Raw genomic sequence first — 13470 nt, 5'->3', positions numbered from 1 at the left:
TTTTACTAGTTTTATAAGTGAAAAATTATACCTTGTATTTTTGTTGTTTTGGTGTTTTTTTTAGGGCCGCACCCATGGCATATGGAGGTTCCCAGGCTAGGGGTCCAGTTGGAGATGTAGCTCCCAGCCTATACTATAGGCACAGCATTGAGGGATCTGAGCTGAGTCTGGGACCTATACCACAGCTCATGGCCATGCCCGATCCCCGACCCACTGAGTGAGGCCAGGGATTGAACTGGCATCCTCACGGATACTAGTCAAGTTCATTACAGCTGAGCCATGATGGGAACCCCTGATACCTTGTTTTAATTGCATTTCCCTAATGGCCAGAGAGATGGAACTGTTTTCATATGTTTACTGATCATTAATAATTCTCTGATTTGCCTGTTCATATTACTTGCTCAGTTTCCAAATGAGTCACCTTAAAAACAACTAGACATGGTAGCTTTTGGAAAACCTCATTGCTGCAAGGTGTTTCCCTGTACTACCTCCAGAGAGTCTCTTGCTAGAATCCAAATTCCAGCCACTACTTATGTCAGAAAATACCTGTGATACAGGCACATGATACCAGTTTGTTTTGTTTTGTTTTGTTTTCTCACTGTTTTTGTGGGTTGCACCATCATTTCAGGAGATAAAGCGTAACAAAAGGCAAAGTCAATGAGGGGTGAAGAGCAAACTGGTTCCATGTCGTTGATGCCTGTGTCTCATTGGGGAACTGCAGCCCGAGCTGGGCTGACAGCTGCACTGGGAGGCCCTTGGTGGCTGAAGTGGGCGCCAAAGGCTGACGTGAATGAGGTGTATGGTGGTGGGTGTGTCTTCAGCCTGCTGGTATCAGGGGCAGGGGATAAAGATGGTGGGGGTTGGGGGCATGAGGACAAGATGCTCCCCCAGGTAATTTGTTACTTGTCTGATGAGGCCTGAAGTAGAAGGGATGGAGCTTGCTCTAAGTCGATGTGTTTTCCTTACTTGTGCAATCCTGTCCCTTTTAAGTGACTTGTTCTTGCAGAGGTAAAGAGCCAAATTTTGTGTTGCTACTTCAGTGATCCAGACATGAATGTAGAGACTCGAAGTTCAGCCTTTTCAGCAGTTTTACTAAATCATGGCTGGGCCGCTTCTAAGTACCCTCATCATTATGTTTTAGCCAAAAGAAAGCACATTTCCTGAGCTTCTATGCCAGGCCCTGTGCTGGTCACTTGTGATGCAATTGGGCTACCCCACCCAGCAGTGACTGCTAGAGTCTTGGAGTGTGGTCGTGCAGGGGTGGAAACCACGCCAGGGGTCCTGGACAGAGGACTTGGTTGTGGCTTCGCGTGCGGAAGTTCTCAGGAACTCTCCATAAAACGAACTCCCCATAAAATGCACTCCCCAAAAATGCACTCAAGCACCCCTCTCCCCTCTGCTGCCCCAGCTTTCGCTTCACTGCCCCTGTCCCTCCTCCCCCTTCTCTCCAGTTTAGCTTTATAACTCCTGATACCACTCATGTATTAATTTTTTACCACTCTTATCTAAATTTTTTTTTCTTTCTTTTTCGGCCACCCCCTGGCATGTGGAGTTCCTGGACTAGGGATCAGATCTGAGCCACAGTCGCAACCTATACCATATCTGTAGCAACAGTGGATCCTTAACCCGCTGTGCCAGGCTGGGGATCAAACCTGCGTCCTGGTGCTGCAGAGATGCCGCCAATCCCATGGCACCACAGCAGGAACTCCTGATCTTGTTTAATTTTTAAAATTGATTCTTTCAGGACACCGCCAGGATCCTCAGTCTTGCCTTTTGAGCCTTACTCTCAAGGTAACTTACTTGGTCTCTGCAGCCTGGGAGCAGAGAATGAACATTCTGGTATAGATGCATTTGATGTCAGTGGGTTCTTTGATTCAGTGACTCCACTCCTGGGAATTTGGCTTAAGGAAGACATCAGAGATGCACACAGTTCTGTATGGGGTTTCTCACTGCCATGTTCTTTATAGTAGAGACAAATTGATAGCGCTTCACATGTGCAGTAGTAGGGGATGGATGGCATGTTTATCCATTAAGTGGAATATTGTTCAGCCATCAACAGTATTTTTGAAGAATCATACTCATCTAGGATTGTTTATAATGTTAAATAGAAAAAATGAAGTAAAAAAACTAATTCCAATTTTATTTTAAAAAAGTGTTTATGCATATGTAGGAGAAAATGCTCCAAATATTAATGTTCATTATCTTGGGAAGGTGGAATGTTAAGTTTTTTGTTTGTTTGTCTTTTTAGGGCCACACCCATGGCATATGGAGGTTCCCAGGCTGGGGGTCCAATCGGAGCTATAGCTACCAGCCTACACCACAGCCACAGCAACACCAGATCTGAGACGCATCTGTGACCTACACCACAGCTCATGGCAACGCTGGATCCTTAACCCACTGAGCAAAGCCAGGGATTGAACCTGCATCCTCATGGATTTGTTACTGCTGAACCACAATTAAGTAAGTTTTGTTTTATCCTTTATTATAATTTTTTCTGGTTTTCTAAAGTGAATTTCTTATTTCTGTAATTAGAGGCAGGGTCTTCTAATTAATATTATTGTGGGAAATGCAGAGAGCCCCTGCGGCTGCAGCAAGAGTGTGTCTGGCGGTGGTGAGTGCGTCTGTGGTCCGGGTTGGCAAGGCCCAGCCATTGGCTGGGGCAGGAAACACCTTAAGAAAGTTACCTGGACAGAGAGCTTGATCAGAGTATTGGTGTTGATTGTGACAAGGAGGCTTTTATTAAATTTTGAACTGAGATTAAATTCACACACCATGTTTTAGATATTAGTTACCTCTCCAAGACACCATGCGTTGCTAATCCCTCATCGTAGTCAGAGCTCCACCACTTCAGGGGCAGAGGGCAGTAGATGGCCTACAGTTTCATTTCATTACTAAGTGTCTGTGCATGAAGGCTCATGGCCCTCTTGACCAGGCTCAGCTCCTAGAACTTTGGACAGAGGAGCCCTGAGAAAGAGCCAGAGCCGTTTCTGGGCCCCAGTGTTAGCAACGTGCACATGCACGGAGGCTGTGGATTCTGCGCAGGGAGCCCTCCCTGTAAGACCCTCTAACACCAAGGTTCCGATGGGCGCGCCATGTGTGCTCTTTGATAGCTTCCCTTTGCTTGTTCCCCTTATAAACAGCACCCCTTTGCCCTCCACTTGCATGTGAGATATTCAGGTTCTGTCCTCCACCTTGGTGGTCCTCTAAGCCTATGGTCATGTTAGTGTGGAGCTTTCATGCACAGGGCTTGTCCTCAGACTGAAGGGTAAGGTCCTTCTCCGAGTAAGGGTGGTCTGGTGATAGCCAGTTCTAACTCACTCTGCTTTGTTGTTTTTTTGGCCACGCCTACAGCATGTGGAAGTTCCCAGGCCTGGGATCGAACCAACCATAGCAGTGACAATGCCGGATCCTCAACCAGCTGAGCCACCAGAGAACTCCTCACTCACTCTGGTTTTAAACCAGTTGTGGGTTAGGACAAGGTAGCTTCTTCTAAACCACTGTGAAAATGGAGTTACAGTTGTGGCTCAGTGGTTAACGAACCTGACTGGCATCTATGTGGATGCAGGTTCGATCCCTGGCCTCACTCAGTGGGTTAAGGATCTGGCATTGCTGTGGGCTGTGGTGTAGGTTGTAGACACGGCTCCAATCCTGTGTTGCTGTGGCCCTGGCACAGGCTGGCAGCTACAGCTCCAATTGGAACCCTAGTCTGGGAACATGCTGTGGGTGCAACCCTAAAAAGAAAGACAGAAAAATAAAAATAAAAAAATAAACCACTGTGAAGGCTACTTGACACTGCTCAGGGTGAGAGTGGCAGCAGTGTTGGCCGCCCGGGCCTCCCACTGCCTGGCTGGGGTGGCACAGAGGGGAAGGTGTGCCTGTGCTCTATGGAGGTGATTCCAGCAAGTCCAGCTCATTCTCAACATACCAGTCAGATGCTCTCTTTCCCTCCGGTGGAGGGAATGGAAAGCAGAAGGGCAGAGAGACCAGTCACTCAGAGACATTAGTGCATAGTGTGTGCATTTAAGCTTAGCTGTCCCTCCCTCCCCCTGGAGAGCTGGCTGGTCCACCTCGGAGACATGTCCACACCTCCCAGGGTTGGTGTAAGTTAGTGTATAGTTCTCATCCCTTGCCCCCCACTGCTCCCACCTTCCTGGATGGCTCACCACACCCACAGCTGATCTCCTGACCTCAGACCTTTCCTGTCTGTGGCCTGTGAATGGACACCTCTTCTCAGCTGGTCTGCAGGCACCTGCAGATACGCTGTTTCCCCACAGCACCAGTGCTCTGGCCAGGGTCTCTGCCAAGTTTCTGCCTCTTTGGGGAAGCTTCCCTTCCCCAGGGCCCTGCCCTCTGGAAACACCCTCATGGTGGCAGCAGCCACCCTGGACGGCAGTCTTTTTGTCTTCCTGCCTCCTGTGGCCAGACCAGCACATGGCATGTGATGGGTGCACAGTGGACGTTTACTGATGAATGGATGGAGCCAGCTGGCAGGCGGGCCTTTTGGGATTTTTGTGAATGGATTGAAGTTGTCCTTCGGCAGGCACTCCTAGTTCCCTGTGGCCATCACGGCAGCACAGATAACTCCTGACATTTCTAGTGATTCTCTGAATTATGTTTATCCTTAACATTCTGGGAGGTGACTTCACTGCTGCAATTTAAAAAGGATCTGCAGGAGTTGCCGTCGTGGTGCAGTGGTTAACGAGTCTGACTAGGAACCATGAGGTTGCGGGTTTGGTCCCTGCCCTTGCTCAGTGGGTTAACGATCCGGCGTTGCCGTGAGCTGTGGTGTAGGTTGCAGACGTGGCTCGGATCCCGCGTTGCTGTGGCTCTGGCATAGGCCGGTGGCTACAGCTCCGATTCAACCCCTAGCCTGGGAACCTCCATATGCTGCGGGAGCGGCCCAAGAAATAGCAACAACAACAACAACAACAAAAAGACAAAAAGACAAAAAGACAAAAAAAAAGACAAAAAAATAAAAAATAAAAAAAATAAAAAGGATCTGCAAATAGGGTCACAGCTGCAATTACATTTGCCTCCACTGGGTGCTGCTGTTGCTGCTGCCAGTGGAAGATGATGGCCCAGCTGTGGGGTTGGTGCCTTCTGCCCTTGAGGTCAGTCTATCTCCTTCCCTTTGAGCTCCTCCCTCCCTTCCCCAGCACCTCCCAACTCATAGCTTGGAATCTACATTCCAGGTTGGATTTAACCTCTAAGTGTCAAAGCCAGAAATCTCCCCATCACTCTGGCTCTGGTCAAGTTCCTGTTCTAGCCAACAGCTGATCACCTTTGTTGAGCCCGAAACACTGGCTTAAAGTCAGATTTAATTCCTTATGTTTCCTAAACAAAAGCAGACAGATTAAACCTCACCTCCTTCCTGGGCTTCCTTTCCAAGGTCTTAGTCACCTCTCACGTTCCTTCTCTGGCCCAGGACACAGTCCCTTTTCTAGACACCACAGTTGTGGACATGGTCTGACCAGTGCTGACCGGGACGAAGCTGAGACACTGTCAAAATCCTGGGGCTGCTCCAGTCCTGTTACCATTTGGCTGCTAAACTTGTTCTCATCCTGTGCTTGAACTGCCCCAGTACCTGGCCAGCTCCAGGTTTCAAAGAGCAGCGTTTCAAAATGGATGGTGGTGAGATGACGGAGTATAGGTGATTTTTTTCCCTTTTCCTGAAATATGTTTCAGGGTCTTTTCAATAATAAAGGATCATGTGCTGCAAAGGTATTTATTAAGAAGGCGACAGTTAATCCAAGAACAGGGCTACATTTCCCCACATTCTACAGGTCTCACCAGGCATGCAGAGAACCTAGTCTCCAGTTTCCTCAGTCTCTAGCTCTTTCACCTTGTTCATCTAACTGGCTTATTTTGTTCCTTTCCTTCATTATCTGACCTAATTCTGTGCTCAGCACAGTTCTCCTGAGGGGACTTCTCCTTAAAAAGTGAGGTAGTGGGTAATGACTAGTCCAAGAAGGAAGGTGAACAGACTTGCTCATGGAGTCCTGTCCTGGGCCAGGCCCCTTGTACCACGCTGCCTCCCAGCGAGGAGTCCTAGCCCTGGTGCCATCATCTAGGAGCACTTGGGGGCAGTGGGCAAGGATGGCTTCCCTCGGGTAAGCAGAATGGACACAGCTTTGTCTAAGGCTCAGTGAACACCGTGTCGTCTCCAAAGGCTCCTTCTCCTACCCCGTGTGCTTAAACCACCTCATTGATCTTATGTTTCATTTTCCAAGGGACTGAACTGCTTTCAGTTTATATTGTGCAGCTCATTCTGAGGCGACCAGGAGGACTGATTTTGAAAATGAATAAATGTGCTTACATATTTGCTCAGAGGGTCAGTCCTTTTGGGAAGGCAGAGTGAAGTTTAAGAACCCTGAGCCGAGAGCATGAGCTCTTTGCAGCCTGTGTGGTGTGCAGATGGTCCCCAGGCCCTCTTCCCTGTCTCTTGCACAGCAGAGTGATGCCTGGTTCCCAGGAGGATCCCTTGTCCGAGGAGTGTTTGCATTTTTAGAGGAAGAAGCTGATTAACTCAAAGGACTGTCTACCAGTGTCCTCTTCCCTCCGAGGGGCCCCCGCCTCTGCCCTCGTGGGGAGGGGAAGGAAGGTCATCCCATCAGATAACTGAGGTGGGGAGGGGGCAGCTGTCATGGCTATCTGCACATTGCATAATCATTGACTAATCTCATAGTGTTGCGATTGGAAAAGATGCTTGACTGTGATTTCAGTTTTCCTAAACTTATCATGGATTGACTTGGGCCTCTGTGGTCTACCCTGAAGATTGTTACATGTGTACTTGAAAATGTTATTAAGCTACTTTGGGATACCATGTCATATATATATGTATGTATGTATATGTGTATGTGTATATATATCTATGTAAAGGGCAGTGGATAGACAGGCCTGAAGTTTCTGTGTTGACTTTCTGTCTGGATGATCTGTCAATTGATATAAGTTAGGTGTTAAATTCCCCACTAATATTGTGACCGTTCTCCCTTTGTGTCTGTTAATATTTGTTGGCACTATGTATACAGGTCTCCCATGCTGGGTACATCTATATTTACAATTATTTTTTTGTTTGTTTGTTTTTTGTCTTTTTGCCTTTTCTAGGGCTGCTTCCACGGCAAATGGAGATTCCCAGGCTAGGGGTCCAATTGGAGCCATAGCCACCGGCCTATACCAGAGCCACAGCAATGCAGGATCCGAGCCGCATCTGCAACCTACACCACAGCTCATGGCAACGCCGGACCCTTAACCCACTGAGCAAGGCCAGGGGCCCAACCTGCAACCTCATGGTTCCTAGTCGGATTCGTTAACCACTGCGCCACGAAGGGAACTCCTATATTTACAATTGTTTTATCTTCTTAGATTGATCTTGGATTAATCCCTTGATTATTATGTAATGTCCTTGCCTTTTTTTTTTTTTTTCTTTTTTTGCTACAGTCTGTTTTAAACTATGTTTTGACTGGTCTAAGTATTCCCTTGTCTGGCTTTCTTTTTTTTTAATTAATTAATTAATTAATTACTTTTTTTATTACTGCCTTGTCTGGCTTTCTATCTGTTTCCGTTTGTATGGAATGACTCTCCATCCCCTCACTTCAGTCTGTGTCTTTAGTCTTGAAGTGACCCTGGACAGTCGTTAAGGGCCCACAATGGGTGTGACCTTTGCCCCACTTCACCTCCTAGGCCTCTGTCACCCTGGCTGCCAGGGCTGAGGTGGTGGACCTTTCCCTAGGACACAGCTTGCAAACCAGCACTGTGTCATACTGTTTGCCATCTTCAAAATCAGAGAGGGCAGATTTCTTTGTGGAGAGGTTTCTTTACACCTGGCCAGCCCTCTTAACCTTCCCAGCTCTGGCAGGAGAAGGAGCACATGGCCCCTGCCCAGAGGCTGGAGGAATTACCTTCTGAAGCTCCGGATGCTCCAAGGAGCTGTATTCTTACTGTGTTGTGTTCTGGCTGCTTAAGCCAAGGAGAGATGGATTATGCATTCCTGCCGGATGCTCAGCCCTGGACGTGTGGGCCACCAGCTCACCCCACTGAGTCTGGCTGACTGAAGAGTGACCTGGGAAGGCTGAACACATAGTGTGATGGTGCCTTTAAAAGGTCCCATCGGGACAAGCCCTCATGGCAGGCAGCTCATCACCGAAGGGCCAGTGTGTGTGTGAACAGCAGGGATTTAGGGACTCCGGGCTGTGTGGGTCATTCTTTCCTTTTTGTCGCTCAAGTATTTTCTGTCCAAATGTGTAACAGTAGTAAAATAAGGGGGAAAAGGCATTTGAAAAATAGAAGTAAACAAATTGTAGAGCTTTTATTTTTGTGGAAACTCTAAATCAAAGGCATTATATTTAGGTGTTTAGAAAAAGACTTCGGAGGCAAACTTTTGAGGGGCATTTTTTTATTATAAATTTAATGTGGTTGATTAATGAAAAATCACAATGAAGTACCGAGAAAATGTTTGTCAATATAAAAATTTTAGCAGCATTTCCATAGTTTCAGGCTCTAGCATTAGTCACACTTCCTCCCGCTATCAAAAAAGAAGAATCCAATGAGACAACAGTAGAGCGTCAGGATGTTCAGCTCAGTAAAGGCCTCAGATCCAGTGTGTTGCCTAACAGTTCATCCCTCCCCACCCCTGAGTTTCTAGAATGTCAAGCACATGCCTCAGTGTTTGAGGCTGGAGCTCCATTCTTCAGGCTTCAGGGGAGAAGAGGGACGAACATCTAAACTGGACTTGACATGTAGTGCTTGATCACGCATCCTTGCGCCTGTACAGTCTCTACACCGACAACAACACAGGGCCAGGATCTGGCATGCGGCAGCAGTGGTGGGGGTCGGGGGACGTGATGGGGTGGGGGGCTGGTGCCTCGCCACACACCCTGCTCCAGGGCAGGTGGGAGCATGGTGGTCTTGCTACATCCCAGGTTAACGGTAGGGTCAGTGAGAAGGGGAGACAAACAATATGAAAATATAATACTGGCAAACTATTCCCCCACTTCTTTGGTACTTTCCAAAATTCTCTGATCAAAAAAGTATAAGGGAAGAACACCATTAAAAAATTACAGTTTTAAGTATTTACAGAAGCCATTATGGTATATTACAGAATCCATACACAGTATATGAACAAATTCTTCAGTGAAAGCACTTGTGAACTCCTGTTCCAGTATATTCAAGAGCATACGGACATACGCACACCGTCCCAAATGTGTACCGCCCATCCCGCACCTCACTTATGTTACCGTATAGTAAGTGGGAAAAAGACCATTTTCCAATCCACACTTTTCTTTTAAAAGGTTCTTAAAATCGGCCACAGAAACCAGTATGTACAGAGATTTGCTGACTATTGAATTCTAGGCAAGTATCTCCACTCCCATTTTGACTACGTTTGAACTAATAAGACTACCTATCATCATATGTATACAATATATATTTAATATATAAGTAACCGCACCATGTTACATCACCACGATACCAATTTAATGCACACTGTTATGTACAGTAGTTAAGTGAGCTGGAGGGTGACGCCACGCCTGGGTGACAGTAGTGTGGTGTGGGACATCCTGCACGGGAAGTGCATGTGCGAGGGCGGGCACACGCCTCCCCTGCACCCACCGCAGACCCTCACACGAACGGAAGGATCCCGTACATGAGGAGGGCCATGATAGCAGCACTGAACAGCCCCGCCACGGGCACGGTCACGAACCAAGCCACGAAGATGTTCCGGAAGAGGCGCCAGTCCACGGCCTTCCGCGAGCGGATCCAGCCCACGGCCACCACAGAGCCCACCTGCAGAAGCATGAGCGGCTCAGAGTCAACAGAGGCCCACACGTTGAAAGGTGAGACACAAGACCTGCATTCAACCAGTGCTAACCCAGAAATAAGCCCCAGTACAGAATGACCAATTCTTCCCCCTAAACTCGTTGAAAGCTTTTAAAGTATTTTTAGATGTAATTATTTTAGGATTATTCTATTCAGAACACAGTTGGTTTTTTTTTTTTTTTTTTTCTCTTTAGGGCTGCTCCTTTGGCATATGGAGGTTCCCAGGCTAGGGGACAAATCAGAGCTACAGCTGCCAGCCTACACCATAGCTCACAGCAACACCGGATCCTTAATCCACTGAGCCAGGCCAGGGATCAAACCCGCAACCTCATGGTTCCTAGTCAGATCTGTTTCCGCTGCACCATCATGGGAACTCCAAAACACAGTTCTGATGCACTTTTCCACCTGTATTCTGTTCCGCCCGAGTGGGAGCTTAGTCAGTGAAATGTTTCCCATTCCTCTGCACTCTGGACTAGTGCTGAATGCCCCTGTCTTAAATGCACCCTAGGCAGGATACCGCCTACTACAGAAGTGAACCTACTGGCAGTAACAGAATGAAACTGCACTGATGCAGCCTTCTCTTACAGCAACAGCGTCATCGAATGCTGGAGCTGGAGGCAGCCGCGATCTGTAATCCATCCATGCTGCTCATCTCGCAGAGGATAAAACATCACTGGAGAGTTTAGGGGCACGAGGAGCCCGCAAATCATGGCAGCAGAGAGCAAGAACTGGGGCCTCTTGATTTTTTTTCTCCACTATCTCCGCCTACCCTGTAGTCCTTGTCTTTCAGCTGATTTAAAAAAATATAATCAAATAGAACATTGAGTACTACTGGATCTAAATGGTTGTCAATCATGCCTCACAAAATGATAAAAATAACTCGCAATCAGAATGCTAACACCGATTCAAATATTTTTCTAAACACTTGCAGTTCATTTTATGATTTGTTGAAAAGTAACAAAGGAAGATAAAATCCCCACAACTTTAAACATCTGAAAATGGAAATCATAAAGTAAAAAGCATATTAACTTATACACACTACTATATATAAGACATAACCAACAAGGTCCTCCTGTAGAGCACAGGGAACTCTACCCAGTATTCTGCCATAACCTACATGGGGAAAGAATCTGAAAAAGAACTGATATATGTCTATGTATATCTGAATCACTGTGCTGTACACCTGAAACTAAGACAACACTGTAAATCATACAGTAAAATTAAAAAAACACAAAACAACAAAAGTATAAAGCCTGAAACATCTCACATCTCAGGTTCTGGTGAAGCTCAGAGACCCCAAGAAGGGGTCTTGGCCGCTGTGAGGTGGCCCTTGAAGATCTCCATGAAACAGGCTTTTCTCTGATGACTCAGTGAAGTCAGCACTGGCCAACAACATTCAAATAGCAACTGGGGTCTTTTCTGGGGCCAAGAGAATAAAATAAAATCCAGTACTTGACATTATTATTATTTTTCTGGCTGCACCTGGGGCCTGTGGAAGTTCCCAGGCCAGGGACCGAGCCCAGCCCACAGCAGTGACAACGCGGGATCCTTAAGCCCTCTGCGCTACCCGGGAAGTTCCACTAACATTAGCTTCTGAGATGAAACTCTCCTGTCATTATCCTGCTTCAGGGCACTTCAGCTGTGCTGGGCTCCCCATAAACAATGGGCTCAAGTTCCTGTCCTAAAACACTTCCCTTCAAAACAAAAAGATAATATAATCCTGTTACAGCAAGTTTATGTAATAGGAAGGGTGGACAATTACCCAGAAAACACTACTGTCATATTTACATTTTCCTTTATTTGTAAACAGTAGGGTACACTACAATTTCCTTCGAGAGAATTAACATATTATGAGCATTTTCCCATAGTGCTCACAGCCTTTGTGATTATCAGGTAAAATGGCACATAAACTCGTAAATGTACCTTAATTTGTTTAACCATTTCCAATTCTCTCTTAGAAATAATTTCATGTTTAATACATTTACTCATGTAGCTTATATTTAGGCTTTAAAAATAATATTTCCTGAGAGGGATTATTAGTTATAGGGAGCATTTAAAAAATATCCTGAAGGAGGGAGTGGGTAGGATGGACAGGGAGTCTGGGGTTAGTGGATGCAAACTATTCCATTTGGAATGGGTAAGCAGTGAGGTCCTGCTGTACAGAACAGGGAACTATATCCAGTCTCCTGGGATAGACCATGATGGAAAAGAGCATCTACAAAAAGGATGAGTCACTTTGTTGTACAGCAGAGACTGACACAACACTGTAAAGCAACTAAGGCCACTTCTACCCACAGAGAAGAAGGTCAAAGCCATTTCCTTGGGAAAAAATACATTTCCTTTTTTTTTAGGGCCATACCTGCGGCATATGGAGGTTCCCTGGCTAATGGTCCAATGATAGCTGTAGCTGCTGGCCTACACCACAGCCACAACAACGCAGGTTCCAAGCTGCGTCTGCAACCTACACCAGAGCTCACGGCAAACCCAGATCCCCGACCTGCTGAGCAAGGGTGGGGACTGAACCTGAATCTTCATGGATACTAGTCGGGTTCATTTCTGCTGCGCCACAATGGGAACTCCAGGAAGGAATATATTTAGTGATGCGGTTTCCTCTCTGCTCCCCCAGGTCACAGTGTGCTGAAGATGAGGTGGGCTAAGACATGTGGCTTTGTCTTGTCTGAAACATTTCAGTGAACATGTGCTGCTTCTGTAATTATTTTTTTTGGCCACATACGGAAATTCCCAGGTCAGGGATCAAATCTGAGCAGGACCTGTGACCTATGCCACAGCTGCTGGCAATGTTGGATCCTTAACCCATTTGCGCCAGAGTGGGAACTGCTACTTCTGTAATTTTTAAATAACTGAAATTAGAAAAATAACAATGAATGAAAGGTAGGAGGTGCATTGACAGAGTGCAGGAGAGCCTGGCTCTGGGCCTCACCAACCCCTCCCTAGCTGTGTGATCTCGGGCAAGTTACTTAACCTCTCTGTGCTTGTTTCCTCACTGGTTCAGTTTCCTCACTGGTAAAAATGGGTAGTAGTGTTCATCCTGAAAGGCTCTTAGGAAGATTAAATGAGTTCATACTGATGGTGCACTGGCAACGGTGCCCAGCAGAGAACACTTGTGGTTTGCTACCACGGTTATGATGACTAGGATGAAATGAGGAGGTACAGGGTGAGAGATGTAGGTTTGAATCCTGGCTCCATCACACTAAATATATGATCCTAGGAAAGTGACCTAACTCTGGAAGCCTCAGTTTTTCTCATCTGTAAACTGGGAGTAACAGCACCAAAATCACAGGGTTGCTATGGGGATTAAATGGCATTCAACACAGAGCCTGGTACTCTGTCTAAGCTCCGTCAGTGGAGGTGACTTTTACAATAAAAATGTATGGGAATTGGTTCTTTTCTATATGTTGTAGTAAAAAGGGAAAAAATAGGAAAGCGGCAGCAACAACAAACCCTCTTTCCAGTGATTCTCCCACTACAGAGCCCAGCTCTGTCAGCTGGTCATTCAAAACACTCCTGGAAACACTGCCCAGTGAAATATATTTGAAGCACTAAGCCTTTCATATTTTTTCTGTTTTTTTTCTTTATTGGAGTAGAGCTGACTTATATTAGTTTCAGATAGGCAGTTAAATTCTTAAAAATCATAAA

At 46.4% G+C, this 13470-nt stretch overlaps 1 protein-coding gene across 7 annotated transcripts in view; it reads right to left on the bottom strand.

Moving 5' to 3' along the window:
* Positions 1 to 8375: 8375 nt before the first annotated feature.
* Positions 8376 to 13470, bottom strand: part of SLC20A2 (solute carrier family 20 member 2) — a 117457-nt gene continuing 112362 nt past the window's right edge. For all 7 annotated transcript variants that reach the window (XM_047771774.1, XM_047771778.1, XM_047771776.1 and 4 more), the window contains one exon: positions 8376 to 9780. In XM_047771774.1, coding sequence (XP_047627730.1) covers positions 9616 to 9780 — 165 coding nt within the window. In that variant the 3' untranslated portion in view covers positions 8376 to 9615. The remainder of the gene's footprint in view (positions 9781 to 13470) is intronic.

Source organism: Phacochoerus africanus, chromosome 3 (assembly GCF_016906955.1).
Source record: "Phacochoerus africanus isolate WHEZ1 chromosome 3, ROS_Pafr_v1, whole genome shotgun sequence".
In the NCBI taxonomy this organism is placed as follows: domain Eukaryota; kingdom Metazoa; phylum Chordata; class Mammalia; order Artiodactyla; family Suidae; genus Phacochoerus; species Phacochoerus africanus.
The sequence above is the reverse complement of the archived record's forward strand: the minus strand, read 5'-3'. Positions and strand labels throughout refer to the sequence as shown.